The following is an 18,873-nucleotide window of genomic DNA, read 5'->3' as shown; positions in this document are numbered from 1 at the left end:
ACAAAAGACTGAGGTTCCAACATTGGGTCACTGAAGAAATAAACAACCCTAGGCCCAGCAGATGGCAGAAAAGCAAGAAGTGGAAGCTACTCCCTCAATCATGTTTCTGGCCATGCTAGCATTGGTTAGCTGCCAGTCTTCTGCAAACTCTTTCACAACCAAGTCTGAGGACTCTTGAGTAAATCAGCAAAAGAAACTTTCATTTAGTAGAAAATGTTACTGTAGTTTTATTTCTCTATTATTGTTGTGTTGCATTGGCATTGTTTTATTAATAACCATGTCTGGGTTTTACATTAGCATTGTTTTGTTATTGGGTTTTGCATTGGCATTGTCTGTTAATATTTTAATAGTTAGAACTTTGTTCTTGATGTTTAAGTTTTACTTCCATTATTAGTAGCTTAAAATTAAAAGAAGGGCGAGATGTAGGGAGTGGTTATAGGGTTAAGCCTTGGACTGACCTGCTGGCAAAGCCTCAAACAAGTCCTAGCTTAGAGGGCATAGTCCTCTTAGCATAATTAAGCTTGATCTTATGACTGCTCCCTAGATCTTTCCTGGGTAGCTAATGGGCTGTGGGAGGTGTAGTAGGTGCTGCCAAAAAAAAAAAGTGAAACCTACAAGAACATTGTAAATTTCCTTGTTTACCTCTGACTATAAAATAAAGCATCAGCTTGCAGTCTGGATCTATTCTGTGGTCTCAGTCACACACAGAAGTCCACCTAGTCCCAGCTTATTATCTTTGTCTGTCTTTTCTTCATCTTTCACCAGCCCTCCCTCAGGCTCGCTGAACCCTTGGGTATGCTGTCGCGGCACACATATTATCCAAATCAATCTATAAATTCAATGCAATCCACATTAAAATACCAATGGCATACTTCAGAGACCTAGAACAAATTCTCCACAAATTCATCTGGAATAATAAAAGACCCCAAATAGCTGCAGCAATCTTGAGAAAGAAGAACAATGTTGGAGGGATCACATTATCAGATATCAAGCCATATTACAAAGCCACTGTTCTTAAAACTGCCTGGTACTGGCACAGAACAGACATGTAGACCAGTGGAATAGAACAGAGAACCCAGAAATTGACACAAGCCAATATGAGCAATTAATATTTGACAAAGGAAGCAAGAACATACAATGGAGTCAAAACAGTCTCTTCAATAAATGGTGTTGGGAAAACTGGATAGATACATGCAAGAAAATGAAACTAGACCATACACAAAAAATAAACTCAAAATGGATAAAAGACTTAAATATAAGATGGGAAACCATAAAAATGTTAGAAGAAGCTATAGGCAGCAAAATAGCAGACCTTTGTTGTAGCAATGTATTTAATGATACAGCTCCTAGGGCAATGGAAACTAAGGAGAAAATAAACAAATGGGACTACATCAAAATAAAAAGCAAAAGAAATGATTAACAAAACAACAAGAAAGTCCATTGCATGGAGAACATGTTTGCCAATCTTATCTTCAATAAGGGTTTAATATCCATCATTTACAGGAAACTCATACAACTTAACAAAAGGAAGATAAACAATCCAATAAAAAAATGGGAAAATAACCTAAAATAGACACTTTTTGAAAGAGGACATCAGAAAGCCAAGAGTCATATGAAAACATGCTCAAAGTCATTAATCTGAGAGATGCAAATAAAAACATCTATGGGGTGCCACCTCACACCTGTCAGAACGCTATCATTAACAAATCCACAAATGACAAGTGCTGGCGAGGATGCGGAGAAAAAGGAACCCTCGTGCACTACTGGTAAGAATGCGGACTGGTGCAGCCACTGTGGAAAACAGTATGGTGCCTCCTCAAAAAATTAAAAATGAAATTGCCATTTGACCCAATAATCCCACTCCTAGGAATATATCCTAAGAAAACAGAAACACTAGTCAGAAAGAATATATGCACCCCTATGTTCATAGCAACACAGCTAAGATTGGAAACAACCTAAATGCCCATCAGCAGATGAGTAGATTAAAAAAAGCTGTGGTACATCTACACAATGGAATACTATGCTGCTATAAAAAAGAAGGAATTCTTAACATTTGAAACAGCATGGCTAGAACTGGATAGCATTATGCTAAGTGAAATAAGCCACTCAGTGAAATAAAAAATACCACATGATCTCATTCATTTATGGATAACAAAGAACATATAAACTGTTGAGCAAAAATAGATACAGAGGCAGAGAAGCATCGAACAGACTGTCAAAGGACAGCTGGAAGGTGGGGAAGGCTGGGGGGTGAGGAGGGAGGTAAGAGATCAACCAAAGGACTTGTATGCATGCATATAAGCATAACCAATGGCCGCAAGACACTGAGAGGGGAGTGAAGGGGTGCTGGGGGAAGATCAATGGGGGCGAGGGAGGAGACACATGTACTACCTTTTGTAATACTTTAAACAATAAAAAAAGAAAATAAAAAATGCCAACATCCTAATTCAGAGAACTTTGGAATAGTTAGCTTACAGAGCAGGGTAACTGAGATAGATAAAATGATTACCTAAGGAGATTAGCTCAGATTACACAGATTGGACTAATGTCATCTCAATAGTCCTCTAAATGTGGAAAAGAGTAGAAGAAGAATTGGAGTCAGAGAGACATTTGAAGATGCCATGCTACAGGTATTGATGATGGAGGAAGAGCCTTGGGTCAAGGAATGCAGGTGGCCTCTAGAATCTGGAATAGGAACTGAGAATAGGAAAGGATTTGGACTGAGATTGGAAAGGGATTGCATTCTTCCCTGAATCACCCAGAAAAATCTAAGCCTGGCATTCATTTAGAGCTAAGCTCTTTAACACCCATTTCCGGTATTTGAAAATCTATAAGAGAGAAAGCTGTATGTTTTAAGTCACTAGTGTGGTAATTTTTTTTATAGCAGCAATGAGAAACTGATACAGTCATTTATCCAGTAAGACATTATTAGAGAGAACTACATTTAAGCATTGCAAATCATTATGATAGCTTCCCTTGGCAAAGGCATTTTGTGTTGAAACTCCACATTAAATAGAAAATATGAGAGTTCTTTCAGAACTATTTGGTCTGATAGATGGTACAAAGAATTTCCCATTGAATAAGTGTTAATGTGGCTTTGTCCTGGAGGCCTTTGAAGCATTAAAATACAAAAAATAATTTATTAAAGTTAAGTTCACACATTTTACTTTAAATATTTGTGTCAAATTTCTCCATTTTTTTCTATTTCATGTTAATTTGCACATTTCTTTTATTAAATTTCTGTATTTTCCAAATTTCTCTCAAGATGAGTCTATGAATGAGTCTGTGTGCATGCACATAAATATGTGTGTGTTTATTTGAAGGATGTATACAACTGCACACACAAACACACACTGCTCACTCTTGAACATTTTCTTTGGACTAAAAAAATATATTTAACTTTTTATTTATACTTTACAGTATCCATTTAAAGTACTGTTTATTATGCCACATTTTCTTCAGAAAGAAGAAAACTGAAGCCACATGGATAGCATTTTAAAAAATTACATAATGCAGTTAAAACTTATTGTGCATTATCTCAAATTATATACAAATGGACCCACCCACCAAGTACTCTTAATTTCTGTATGGCTTATTCAATTTAGCAAATTGTACTTTTAAAACATGTGCAGTTTGTTGTATGTAATTATACTCCAATATGTCAGTTAGAACTAAAAATTTTAGTGATGTATAACTCATGTCAGATCAAGAACCTAGGCAGCTGAGACACCAGACGTTGGTGGGAAATATTTATATATATAAAAGCTCACCCACCAGAATGGCAGGATGACCAGAATGACCGGTGGCTCTGACGCACACTGTGGCAGCCAACCAGACTGCTCCAGGCCCTGATCAGCCCCTTTCCAGCTGACCCAGCCCCTGATGAGCCCCAACACCCAAATCAGAGGTGGGGCGGGCCACCATCCGCCCATGGCCCCTCTCCCTAGTGGTCCAGCCCAATGGGCCCCCATTGGGGCAGGCCAGCCGGATCCCACACATGCACAAATTCATGCACCAGGCCTCTAGTATCCTATAACTTGGAAGAAAGCAAGGTTTTATATATAAGTATAGGAACTGTGATATTAAATTAAGGCAATTCACATTTGATAAGCAATTTTTTCCCATAAATGATAAGATCAACACAGACTTATGTGTATTAAACACCACGTATTGGTTAATGAAAGAAGTGCAATACAGATGCACTAATCATCATGAAAGAGTTTCAGAAACCTAATGTAGTGACTCATGATGAGCCCAGAAGAGATCAGAACTACTTCCCACCATACAGTCCATTTTGATTATAAAGCCATTATATTAAAACAAGTGCTTTTAGGATGACTTGTGATGCAGAAATAGCTGATACAATAATAAAAGAAAAGAAAATGGATATCAGTGATAATAATATGCTTTTTACCACTCTAGGCATTTGTACTGATATTTGAAGATAGCATCCATGATTAGTTTGTTATTGAAGTTTATTTCAGATACCTTCATTAAAAAGCGTCTTCATTGAGATTCCCTTATGGATAACCAGAAGAGGTTAAAAAGAATATGGATGTATTCTGAATCACAAAATTGGACAGGAATTCAAGGTCACTAGTGAGTTATCCTTTGGTCACTTATGTACATATATGACATATCTATAGATCATATATTAGTATATAAAAGGATGAAAATAATATGGTTCATTCTCTACCTATTTAGTGTTTACAAAATATTTAGAGTTGGGGGAGATGCTTTATTTAAAACAATAGAGGGAATCATATTTGAAGGCATATTTGAAGGCAATGTAAGTTTTCATGTGGAAGCAGGAGATATTTCAATAGGAAACATAATTAAGGCAAGCAAAACTCCACCCCAATGTTAAATCCCTTCACATAGGGACACCAAACTTATATCAATAGGTAACATACACCCTAAAAAATAGTTTGTATAGTAATAAATGTATGACTTAAAATTTTGCTTCCTTATACTTAAGGTCATCTTTGACTCTAAGGGCATAGTATATCTATAGAAATTTGTGTTTCCACATCAACTAGAATTGGAGACATGTATTTGATGCCAGTGACTATGGTTAGAATGTGGACACTAAGCTAAAATTGATACATAATTATAATGAGGGAAGCCAACTCAATGACCTCTTATAACACACACTGTATATCAAAGTCTACATTTTTAGAAAGAGCAGTAATGGGGAAGTGATATATGAAATAATGAAGTACAATGATGATTAAATGGTGCTCTTATTTTTTCCTATGAAATGATATAAATGGCTTTAGTTACCAAGTGAAAAATTTTATTTAATTCTATTAAAAGAAAAAGCATGAGTTGTATTACTTCTATAAAATAAACTGTATTTAGTTACCAAACCATTTGTATCATTTCATAGGAGAGAAAAATATAAGAGCACAGTTTAACCCTATTTATACATCATTTCTTCATATATCACTATCATACCTGTTCTCTCTGAAAATGCAGACTTTAACATAGTGTTTGTTGTACAAGGTCATCATGCTGTGTTCCCTCATTAGGATCCTGAATTTTATTTCACTTGGTGTCTACATTCTAATCATAGTCATTATTATACTGATAATCAAGTTGATATCTCTAATTCTGGTCCTAATTGTTTGACACAATATGCCCTTAGAGTCAGAAATGACTTTAAATATAAGGAAGAAAAATTTTTGGCATACATTTATTACAATGCAAAGAATTTTTTTGTGGTGTAAGTAAAATTATTGATATATAAAATTGATGTCCATGTGCAAAGGGATATATCACTGTGGTGCTTTGTTTGGTGTAATGATGTTTCCTACTGAACTATCTTCTTGTTTCCACTGGAAAACTTTTATTGCTGCCTCATAATGGGAGTACCTCTGTTATTCTAAATAAAGCATGTTATCTTACTGTAAATATTGTCTTAACTACTAAAGGGATAGGGACTGAAGTATATTGTTATCATCTATTGATGATATACACTAATATGTGCTCTATAAATATTATATATATATAGGCATGCCTAAGTGATTGGCCAATTGGCTGATAGGTATGATGCACACTGACCACCAGTGGGAAAATGCTCAATGCAGGAGCAGAAACCTCAGGCATGGAAATATGGAACAGACTGATGAATCTCAGAGGGAAGAGGGGAGGAAGAGGACTGAAAGAGATTAACCAAAGTTCTTATATGCATTCTAGAGGCCAGGTGCACAAAAGTCATGCAGGGGGTTGTGTGTCCTTCAGCCTGGCCTGAACGCTTTGCTATCTGGAAAAGGGCCTAACCTGGCAGTAGGGATTCCCTCTCCTCTCTCAATATGGGACCACTGGCTCCTAACCGCTCACCTGCCTGCCTGCCGCTCACCTGACCATCCCTAACTGCTGTCCTGTCTGCCTGATCACCCTTAAACACCTCTGCCTTGGCCTCCACACCTGGGTCCAGGATTTTCTCTTCCAGCTGACTGCAGGCAACTGGGACCTGAGCTTCCCTCCTCTGGCCCGCCACAGGCACCCAGGACATGGGGGAGGGGGAGGACATTGTCCCTGAGCCTGGTCTGGTCCCCTGGCACTTCTCAAGTCCAGGAACCCTTAGCGTATGTCCTAAGCTGAAGTCTGTCCTCCCTCTGAAGGAGGTGAAGGGCCAATCAGGGGTAGGTGCCTCCTTCATCATCCCACCACTGCTTCTGCCTCTGTCCTCCCTCTGCAGGAAGCAACAAGGCCAATCAGGAGAAGGCACTCTCTGCCCCCATCACCCTGCTGCTGCTTCAACTGCTGGCCTCCACAGCAAAGTGACCTCAGTCTTCTAAGTCACCACTATGGATGCATACCTTTGGCCCTCACTGCCACTGTGGCTTTGTAGAAAATGTCTTATCTAATTAGCATATTACCCTTTTATTTGTGTAGACTAGAATTCATGCACTGGTGGGTTACCTTGACCTGGCCTGTGGGAATTAGGCTGAAATTGGTCCCATGCACCAATTCTTGGACCACTGGGGTCCTTTGGACTGTCCTGCAGGGATTGGGCTGAACATGGCTCTCTGACATCCTCTGAGGTGTCCTGGATTGCAAAAGGGCACAGGCCAGGCCAAAGGACCCCACAGGTGCACGAATCCATGCACCAGGCCTGTAGTATAAACATAAGTTAGTAAATAGTAACTCACCAGAGAGCTTGAATTTCTGTCCAGGTCTGTGATTCAGAGTTATAAAGTTTACACAGCATTAACATCACCTGGGTCTGGATCCATGGTAGACTTGATCAGTCAGGATTTGGATTTGAGCAACAAACTTTGGTTATTTGTATGCCTAATGAATTGGAGAGGTGCTTGTCTAGAATCGGTGTTCTCACCTTTTCACTGTGACATTAGGAACTGGGTCACTAATCACACTGGGTGCTGTCCTGTGCACTGTAAGAGTTTACCGGGCTCCCTCAGACTTTACCATACCCCAGGAGTAAAGCCATCTCTGTTTGAGAACCACTGCCCAGAACCTCAGAACTGGAAGTGTACTGACTGATTCTAGTCAAAACTCCATCCTTTTCATGATCTATACCTTGGAGCACAACATTAAATGCCTCTGGATCCTATTTCTATATCGGAGAAGGTAGTTTATAGATGGACTACCTCAAAAATCCATGTTTGTAAAACATACATTTTCTAATTATAAAAATGTGCTGACTAAATGTATCTCATATTTCATAAACATTTTATAGTGAGGGACTAACTGGCAGTTCTTAACTTTCGCTATAACTATCAAATTCCTAATTGTTTTGGCTAAACCATCATGAATCCAAGTGGTATAGGGCCCAAGGTTTTATACGAAAGGTACAAATATCTCATATTTATTAAAGAAGGAAAAAGTTATTTTCTAGAAATATCAGGGTTGTGTTCTGCCATAAATCTATGCTTTGAAGACCAAAAGACCAGTCAGACAAATTGATCAACATTATACTTGTTTCAAATACTTAGCTTCCAATATTTTTTATTAGTTGCAGGAGCACAGCATAGTGCTTAGACTATCACATACTTTACAAAGTGTTACCCTGATAGTTTCAGTATCCAACTGGCCACATAGTCATTATCTTATTATTGACTATTCTCTCTATCCTGTACTATACCGCCTATGTCTATTTTCTAACTACTATTTTACTTCTTAATCCCTTCTTCTCCTAGTCCCCTAATCCCTTTCTAATTTGACATTCTGCCAGTTCTCTCCCTATGTTTATGAGTTTGTTTCAATTTTTTTATTTTTGCTTTTTGGATTCAACATATATGTGAAATTACATGGTATTTGTCTTTCACTGAGCATAATACCCTTGAGATCCATTGATTCAGAAACTTTAACTCAGAGTTGAGATGAGTCGTTGGAAGATGTAGATGTCAGGAAGCAGAGCATTTAATGAAGGAGTAATCACAACTGCACTCACCTGGCTTATTACATAGTCTCCAGGGAACAGAGAATAATCAGGAAGATTTTCCATACTGTCCAGACTATTGTCCCCAGGAGAATCCTATGCTTACAGGTAAGAGTAACAAGAAGTAAGAGTGCCTAATGAGCACACACAGAGTACATAAATTGCAACTCTACTGCAGACCCTCAGCATGTGCAACCTTTGGTATGAAGGAACGTAGTTGTTGCTTTTGAAGTCCTAAATTTGTCTGGGAGACCAATGCATGACTCCATGTTGTCTTGTCTGGAAAAGAGCTCTGGTCTGCATCACCATCCATCCAAGCAAGGATTTGGACCTCCAAAGGGAGCCCTTCCTCTCTGAGTTCCCATGCAGGTGAGTCTGAGAGCCCAACACACATGGCAGGATAGGATCAGAGACATAGGAAGCCAAGACCTTGTATCTGAAGTTACCTTAGAACATAGTCCAGGTACCAGTGATCACTGTGATTGTCGCTGCCTTTGCTATTACATTAATGTATTTATTCATGATGCTCAAAGAAAAGTGACACTGTACTCAGAAATGCAGGTGCCAATGTTGAGAAATAAATGGTATCAATAGAAGACAAATTAAGGAAGGGCATTGGAGGTGTAAAGTCCTTCCAGTAGAAGTAGTTCTTAAGTTCAAGGACATTATCAACTAACAGGAGTAGACAAATAAGTTGTGAACTGTGGAAGAATATACATTTATGTGAGAACCTTTTTAACATTGTATGATGGGACATATTAGACTAGGCTTCCCTACATGAGAGAAAGGTTCAGACCAAGGATGGCTGCAAATACACCCTTGCAATCACAGTGCGTTAGACATACATTTCACAGTGTGTTCCCCCTCCTTGGTGGTGATCCCCTTGTTGGTACCTTTTACTATCCTTATATTCACTTGGTAGATGAAAAAGAGTAAGGTAATGAGATTCACTTTGTAATAATTTCATTACCTATAAGAATACCATTTGTGGGTTAGTTAGCCATTTAGAATATTAATAAAAATTATCTGTGTAAGTTTTGGATTTCTTGATTAATTAATTTATTTTTACTTAAAACATAGTTGACTTCCAATATAATTCTCACTATATTATACAATTGAAAGTTCTTTACTTTTGATAGTGTTATCAAAGTGTTCTTAATCTGTTTTTGTTTGTTTAAATGCGGTGTATATACAATATTGTATTAGTTTCAGGTGTACACTATAGTGATTCAACGTTTATATACATTAGAAATATAATTCCTTCACCAAGTCTGGTAATCATCTGTCACTTTTCAGATTATCACAATATTGTTTATTATTTTTTCTTATTCTATTTTTATTGGATTCTTCCTAACAAAGTAATGAGTTTTTTACACAAACTGATTTCCATTTCATATATATATATATATATATATATATATATATATATATATGAATGTTATGAATGTTCTGTGGAGAATGAATGAAGTTCATAAATTTTATGTGGTCCAATCTGTGAGTCAGTCCTACTGGATCCTTGCCTTTTGCTTTAAAAAACTTTTAATTAAAGTATAATTGACATAAACATTATTTTAGTTTCAGGAGAACAACATAATGATACTATATTTGCACATATTGCAATATGTCCTCCACAATGTCCACTTCACATTTGTCACCACACATAGTTACAGTTTTTTTTTTCTTGTGATAAGGACAATTAAAATCTACACTCTAGCCACAATCAAATCCACATTACAGAATTATTAACTACAGTCAGCATGCTGAGCCTACAGCTCATGTATTGCTTTCTTACATTTATTTTTCACACTGAAAGAATAGAGTAAGACCCAAGAATTCTTCATGTGCATTCGCATGGAAATGGAAATTCTAATGAGAAATGGCACTAAGGATGTCCTAAAGGAGACCATGCCATACATCAAATTGTAAAATTAATTCCTTGCCAAAGTTGGTTTGGCTCAGTGGACAGAAAAGTCCCAGGTTTGATTCCGGTTAAGGGCATGTACCTTGGTTGCAGGCACATCTTTGATAGGAGATGTGCAGGAGGCAGCTGCTGGTTGATGTTTCTTTCTCATCAATGTTTCTCACTGTCTGTTCCTCTCTCTTCCTCTCCTTAAAAAATCAATAAAATATATTAAAAAAAAGAAAATTAATTCCTTAATTCTACAATACACTGCAGCTTTTATGCTTGTTACTAATGCTTGTTTTGGGAAATGTCACTTTTCCTATATATGGTAGTCACCTCCACCAAATGGAACTAAGGAACATCACTGGATTTTCAGAATTTCTCCTTCTGGGATTATCAGAGGAAGCAGAACTGCAGCCCCTCATATTTGGGCTTTTCCTCTCCATGTACCTGGTCACTGTGTTGGGAAACCTGCTCATCATCCTGGCCATCAGCTCAGATTCCCACCTCCACACACCCATGTACTTCTTCCTCTCCAACCTGTCCTTGGTAGACATCTGTGTCACCTCCACAACCATCCCAAAGATGCTATGGAACATCCAGAAACAAAACAGAGCTATATCTTATGAAGGCTGCATCACCCAGATGTATTTTTTCATGTTATTTGTAGGACTGGACAACTTTCTTCTGACTATGATGGCCTATGACCGGTTTGTGGCCATCTGCCACCCCCTGCACTACATGGTCATAATGAACCCTCGGCTCTGTGGACTGCTGGTTCTGGTGCCCTGGATTATGAGTGTATTGCATTCCCTATTACAATGCCTAATGGTGTTGAGACTAACCTTCTGTCCAGACCTGGAAATCCCACACTTTTTCTGTGAACTAAATCAGATGATCCAACTTGCCTGTTCTGACAACTTTCTTAATAACATGGTGCTGTATTTTGGAGTTGTGCTTTTGGGTGGTGGTCCCTTTGCTGGTATCCTTTACTCTTACTCTAAGATAGTGTCCTCCATATGTGCAATCCCAACAGCTCAGGGGAAGTATAAGGCATTTTCTACCTGTGTGTCTCACCTCTCAGTCGTCTCCTTGTTTTATGGTACAAGCCTAGAAGTGTATTTCAGCTCTGCTGTTACTCATACCTCAAGTGCAACAGCCACAGTGATGTACACTGTGGTTACACCCATGCTGAACCCCTTCATCTACAGTCTCAGGAACAAAGACATAAAGAGGGCTCTGAAAAGACTTGTTGGGATGGTAGCTATGAAAGTTCCAATTGTTCTGGGGCTGAGGAAATGCACATGATAACTGGACTCAAAGCCTCAGAGTCAGTTATTTTAATATCTCTGCTTATTCCTAGAGTTTCTTCTTCTATGATTTCTATAGAATTTAATTGAAACTCTTTATGAATTTTTTATTTTTACTTTGGATATCTAACAGCTTTTCCTATGTCATTTTCTCCTCTTCCAAGTTGATTCCGAACCTGGAATGAAGTATTTGGAAATTCCCATTTACCTCATGAGATTACATGGATTTCTTAAGAACAATTTCTTTTGAAATGCAATCTACCATACTGAGTAATTTTTCTTTAATTTAGTAAAAGAAAAATCATGAGTTGTACTATTTCTATGAAATAAAGTGCATTTAGTAACCAAAGCCATTTGTATCATTTCATAGGAGAGAAAAATATAAGAGCACAGTTTAACCCTTTTTATACATCATTTCTTCATATATCACTACCATACCTGCTCTCTCTGAAAATGCAGACTGTAACATAGTGTTTGTTGTATGAGGTCATCCGGCTGTGTTCCCTCATTAGAATCCTGAATTTTATTTCTCTTGATGTCCACATTCTTATCATAGTCATTATTATACTGATAATCAAGTTGGTATCTGTAATTCTGGTCCCAATTGTTTGACATAATATGCCCTTAGAGTAAAGAATGACTTTAAATAGAAAGAAGCATTTCTTTTAGGCATACATTTATTACAACGCAATGTATTCTTTTAATGGTGTAAGTATAATTATTGATGTATGTAAGATTGGTGTCCATGTGCAAAGGGATTTATCACTGTGTGCTTTGTTTGGTGTAATTATATTTCCTACTGAACTATCTTCCTGCTTCCACTGGAAAACTTTCATTGCTGCCTATAAATGGGAGTTCCTCTGTTATTCTAAATAAAGCAAGTTTTCTTACTGTAATTATTGTCTTAACTACTAACGGTTAGGGAATGAACTATTGGGTCGGCAACTAAGTAATTGCGGGTTTCACACATATATGGCTTCAGTTGAATTTTTAGGTTTGCAGACGTAGTACAAATGTAAAACACATTTTGTTATTTGATAGTTGGCTATTCAGCTGTTAATCAGTAAAAAAAGTTTTTTGATCTGTTTTGTAGTTTTCGTTTGGCGTTCGTTAAAAAATGGAAAATCAAAAGGAACATTTTCGTCATATTTTGCTTTTTTATTTCCTCAAAGGGAAAAACGCATCGCAAGCTCATAAAAAGTTATGTGCTGTTTATGGTGACGAAGCCTTAAAAGAACGGCAGTGTCAAAATTGGTTTGCCAAATTTTGTTCTGGTGATTTTTCACTCAAAGATGAAAAACGCTCTGGTCGTCCAGTTGAAGTTGATGATGCCCTAATCAAAGCAATAATCAATTCGGACTGTCACAGTACAACACGTGAGATTGCAGAGAAGCTTCATGTATCACATACATGCACTGAAAATCACTTAAAACAACTTGGCTATGTTTTAAAACTCGATACATGGGTTCCTCACGAAATTAAAGAATCACAGTTAACGCAACGCATTAGCAGCTGCGATTTGCTAAAGAAACGTAATGAAAATGATCCATTTTTAAAACGACTGATAACTGGCGATGAAAAATGGGTTGTTTACAACAATATCAAGTGGAAAAGATCATGGAGCAGGCCAGGTGAACCAACTCAAACAACATCAAAAGCTGATATTCATCAAAAGAAGGTTTTGTTATCAGTTTGGTGGGATTACAAAGGAATTGTCTACTTTGAACTCTTACCACCCAACCGAAAGATCAATTCTGATGTCTACATTGAACAACTAACAAAATTAAACAATGCAGTTGAAGAAAAGCGGCCTGAATTGACAAATCGAAAAGGTGTTGTATTCCATCATGACAATGCAAGGCCACACACATCTTTGGTCACTCGGCAAAAATTAATGGAGCTTGGTTGGGATGTTTTGCCACATCCACCATATAGTCCTGACCTTGCACCATCTGATTACTTTTTGTTTCGATCTTTACAAAACTCCTTGAATGGTAAAAATTTCAATAATGATGATGATGTCAAATCGTACCTGATTCAGTTTTTTGCTAATAAAAACCAGAAGTTTTTTGAACGTGGGATTATGATGCTGCCTGAAAGATGGCAAAAGGTCATTGATCAAAATGGGCAATACATTACAGAATAAAGTTATTTAGTTCCATGAAAAAATTGTCTTTGATTTTCTTTAAAAAATCCGCAATTACTTAGCTGCCGACCCAATATATTGTTATCAGCTATTGATGATATACACTAATTTGTGCTCTATAAATATTATGTATATATAGGCATGCCTAAGTGATTGGCCAATTGGCCGATAGGTATGATGCACACTGCGGGGGGCGGGGGGAAGAGAGAGGGAGGAGTTCCTCAGCCTCATCCTTGTACACTGGTCCCTCTCACAGTCCAGGAACCCTTAGGGTATTTCCTAAGCTGCAGTCTGTCCTCCCTCCAAGGGAGGTGAAGGGCCAATCAGGGGAAGGCGCCTCCCCCACCATCCCACCACTGCTGCTGCCTCTGCCTCCCTCTGCAGGAGGCAACCCAGCAATCAGGATCAGGAGAAGGCACACCCTCATTACCCTGCTGCTGCTGCCACTGCTGGCCTTCACAGCTAAGTGACCTCAGCCTTTGAAGCCACCACTAAGGCTGCCTGCCTTTGGCCCTCACAGCCACTGTAGCTTTGTAGAAATTGTCTGATCTAATTAGCATATTACCCTTTTATTTGTGTAGACTAGAATCCATGCACTGGTAGGTTACCTTGGTCTGGCCTGTGGGAATCAGGCTGAAACTGGTCCCATGCACCAATTCTTGGACCACTGGGGTCCTTTGGACTGTCCTGCAGGGATTGGGCTGAACATGGCTCTCTGACATCCTCTGTGGTGTCCTGGATTGCAAAAGGGCACAGGCCAGGCCACAGGACCCCACAGGTGCACAAAACCATGTACCAGGCCTCTAGAATATACATAAGTTAGTAAAAAGTAACTCATCAGAGAGCTTGAATTTCTGTCCAGATCTGTGATTTGGAGTTATAAGGTTTACACAGCATCAACATCACATGGGAGCCTGTCAGAAATGCAGTCTCTGGATACACTGTAGACTTGAACAGTCAGGATTTGGATTTGAGCAACAACCTTTGGTGATTTGTATGCCTAATGAATTGGAGAGGTGCTTGTCTAGAATCGGTGTTCTCACCTTTTCACTGTGACATTAGGAACTGGGTCACTAATCACATTGAGTGCTGTCCTGTGCACTGTAAGAGTTTACCGGGCTCCCTCAGACTTTACCATACCCCAGGAGTAAAGCCATCTCTGTTTGAGAACCACTGCCCAGAACTTCAGAACTGGAAGTGTCCTGACTGATTCTAGTCAAAACTCCATCCTTTTCATGATCTATACCTTGGAGCACAACATTAAATGCCTCTGGATCCTATTTCTGTATCAGAGAAGGTAGTTTATGGACGGACTACCCCAAAATTGCACGTTTGTAAAACATACATTTTCTAATTATAATAATGTGCTGGCTCATTTACAGTGCATAAAACCAAAATGTATCTCATATTTCATAAACATTTTATAGTGAAGGACTAAGTGGCAGTTCTTAACCTGTGCTATAACTATCAAATTCCAAATTGCTCTGGCTAAACCATCATGAATCCAGGTGGTATAGGGCCCAAGGTTTTATACAAAAGGTACAAATATCTCATATTTCTTAAAGAAGGAAATAGTTATTTTCTAGAAATATCAGGGGTTGTATTCCTGCCATAAATCTATGCTGAAGACCAAAAGACCAGTCAGACAAATTGATCAATATTATACTTGTATCAAATACTGTTAACTTCCAACATTTTTTATTAGTTGCAGGAGCACAACATAGTGCTTAGACTATCAGATACTTTATACTTTACAAAGTGTTACCCTGATATGTTCAGTATCCACTTGGCCACATAAATAGTCATTACCTCATTATTGACTATAGGATCTATGCTGTACTATACAGTCTATGACTATTTTCTAACTACTATTTTACATCTTAATCCCTTCTTCTCCTAGTCTCCGAGCAAATTCTCATTTGACATTCTGCCAGTCCTCTCCCTATGTCTATGAGTGTGTTTCAATTTTTTTTTGCTCTTTGGATTCAACATTTATGTAAAATTACATGATATTTGTCTTTCACTGATTATAATACCCTCGAAGATAATTCATTTAGAAACTTAAACTCAGAGTTGAGATGAGGCACTGGAAGATGTAGATGTCAGGAAGCAGAGCATTTAATGGCAGACTAATCACAACTGCACTCACTTAGCTTATTACATAGTCTCCAGGGAACAGAGAACAATCAGGAAGAGTTTCCATTCTGTCCAGACCAGTGTCTCCAGGGGAATCCTGTGCTTACAGGTAAGCGTAACAAGAAGTAAGAGTGCCTAATGAGCACACACAGAGCACATAAATCACAACTCTACTGCAGACCCTCAGCATGTGCAACCTTTGGTATGAAGGAATGTGGTTGTTGCCTTTGAAGTCCTAAATTTGTCTGGGGGAACCAATGCTTGACTCCATGTTGTCTTGTCGGAACAGAGCCCTGGTCGGCTTCACCAACCATATAAACAAGGATTTGGATCTCCAAAGGGAACCCTTCCTCTCTGAGTTCCCATGCAGGTGAGTCTGAAAGCCCAACAGACATGGCAAGAGACATAGGAAGGATCAGAGTCCTAAAAAGCCAAGACATTGCACCTGAAGTTACCTTAGAACATAGCCCAGGTACCAGTGATCACTGTGACTGTCGCTGGCTTTGCTATTACATTAATGTATTTATTTATTCATGATGCTCAAAGAAAAGTGACATTGCACTCAGAAATTCAGGTGCCAATGTTGAGAAATAAATGGTATTAATGGAAGACAAATTAAGAAAGGGCATTGGAGGTGTAAAGTCCTTCCAGTAGAAGTAGAACATAAGTTCAAGGACATTATCAACTAACAGGAGTAGACAAATAAGTTTTGAACTGTGGAAGAATATACATTGATGTGAGAACCTTTTTAACATTGTATGATGAGGCATATTAGACTAGGCTTCCCTACATGAAAGGTTCAGACCAAGGAAGGCTGCAAATACACCCTTGCAATCACAGTGTATTAGATATATTATACATTTCACAAGATGTTCCCTCTAGTTGGTGGTGATCCTTTGTTGGTGTCTTTTACTATACTTGTATTTACTTTGCAGATTAAAAAAAAGTAAGGTAATGAGATTCACTTTGTAATTATTTCATTACCTATAAGAATAACATTTGTGGGTTAGTTAGCCATTGAGAGTATTATTAAATATTATGTGTGTAAGTTTTGGACTTCTTGATTAATTAATTTATTTTTACTTAAAATATAGTTGGCATATAATAATATAATTGTCACTATATTATACAATTGAAAGTTCTTCATTTTTGATAGTGTTATCGAAGTGTTCTTATTCTGTTTTTGTTTGTTTAAATACAGTTTGTATGCAATATTGTATTAGTTTCAGGTGTACACTATAGTGATTCAACATTTATATACATTAGAAATATAATTCCTACACCAAGTCTATTAATCATCTGTCACTTTTCAGATTATCACAATATTGTTTATTATATTTTCTTATTCTATTTTTTTTATTGGATTCTTCCTAACAAAGTAATGGAGCATGATTTCCATTTTATTCTTTTATATATGTATAAATGTTCTGTGGAGAATGAATGATGTTCATAAATTTCATGTGGTCCAATCTGTAAGTCTGTCTAATGGATCTTTTCCTTTTGCTTTAAAAAAGTTTTAAGTAAAGTATAATTGACATAAACATTATTTTAGTTTCAGGAGAACAACACAATGAGTCTGTATTTGTACATATTGCAATATGTCCTCCACAATGTCCACTTCACATTTGTCACCACACATAGTTACAATTTTTTTTCTTGTGATATGGACAATTAAAATCTACACTCTAGCCACATTCAAAAATCACAATACAGAATTATTAACTATAGTCAGCTTGCTGAGCCTACAGCTCATGTATTGCTTTCTTATATTTATTTTTTACAATGAAAGAATTGAGTAAGTCCCAAGAATTCTTCATGTGCCTTCACATGGAAAAGGACATTCTAATGGGAAATGGCACTAAGGATGTCCTAAAGGAGACCATGCCATAAACCAAATTGGAAAATTGATACCTTAATTCCACAATATAGGTGGCAGCTTTTATGCTTGTTACTAATGCTTGTTTTGGGAAATGTCACTTTTCCTATATCCTGGTAGTCACCCCTCCAAATGGAACTTAGGAACATCACAGGATTTTCAGAATTTCTCCTTCTGGGATTATCAGAGGAAGCAGAACTGCAGCCCCTCATATTTGGGTTTTTCCTCTCCATGTACCTGGTCACTGTGCTTGGAAACCTGCTCATCATCTTGGCCATCAGCTCAGACTCCCACCTCCACACACCCATGTACTTCTTCCTCTCCAACCTGTCCTTGATAGACATCTGTACCACCTCCACCACCATCCCAAAGATGTTATGGAACATCCAGAAACAAAACAAAGCTATAACCTATGAAGGCTGCATCACCCAGATGTATTTTTTCACATTATTTGCAGGACTGGACAACTTTCTTCTGACTGTGATGGCCTATGACCGGTTTGTGGCCATCTGCCACCCCCTGCACTACATGGTCATCATGAACCCTCGGCTCTGTGTACTGCTGGTTCTGGTGTCCTGGATCATAAGTGCCCTGCATTCCTTGTTACAATGCTTAATAGTGTTGAGACTAACCTTCTGTTCAGACCTGGAAATTCCACACTTTTTCTGTGAACTTAATCAGATGATCCAACTCGCCAGTTTTGACAACTTTCTTAATAACATAGTGTTGTATCTTGAAGTTGTGCTCTTCGGTGGTGGTCCCTTTGCTGGGATCCTTTACTCTTACTTTAAGATAGTATGCTCCATACGTGCAATCCCATCAGCTCAGGGGAAGTATAAGGCATTTTCTACCTGTGTGTCTCATCTCTCAGTTGTCTCTTTGTTTTATGGAACAGCCATAGGCGTGTACCTTTGCTCTGCTGTTACTCATACCTCAAGTGCAACAGCCACAGTGATGTACACTGTGGTTACACCCATGCTGAACCCCTTCATCTACAGTTTCAGGAACAAAGACATAAACAGGGGTTTGAAAAGTCTTAATGGGATGGTCGCTTTAAAAGTAGCAATTGTTCTAGGGCTGAGGAAATGCACATGA

At 38.1% G+C, this 18,873-nt stretch overlaps 2 protein-coding genes across 2 annotated transcripts; both read left to right on the top strand.

Annotated features, from left to right (window-relative positions):
• Positions 1-10,655: 10,655 nt before the first annotated feature.
• On the top strand, positions 10,656-11,618 carry LOC311622613 (olfactory receptor 7A10-like; the record flags this gene model as incomplete). The annotated part of the gene is made up of 1 exon (XM_084883868.1): positions 10,656-11,618. The coding sequence occupies one exon, from the start codon at positions 10,656-10,658 to the stop codon at positions 11,616-11,618; it is 963 nt and encodes a 320-aa protein (XP_084739994.1).
• A 6,292-nt stretch (positions 11,619-17,910) lies between these two features.
• LOC311622612 (olfactory receptor-like protein OLF4) lies at positions 17,911-18,873 on the top strand (the record flags this gene model as incomplete). Its single annotated transcript, XM_084883867.1, has 1 exon — positions 17,911-18,873. The coding sequence occupies one exon, from the start codon at positions 17,911-17,913 to the stop codon at positions 18,871-18,873; it is 963 nt and encodes a 320-aa protein (XP_084739993.1).

Source organism: Pipistrellus hanaki (assembly GCF_964339955.1).
Source record: "Pipistrellus hanaki genome assembly, chromosome: 5".
NCBI classification, from domain to species: Eukaryota; Metazoa; Chordata; class Mammalia; order Chiroptera; family Vespertilionidae; genus Pipistrellus; species Pipistrellus hanaki.
Note: the sequence above shows the minus strand (reverse complement) of the source record. Positions and strands in the feature narration are given on the sequence as shown.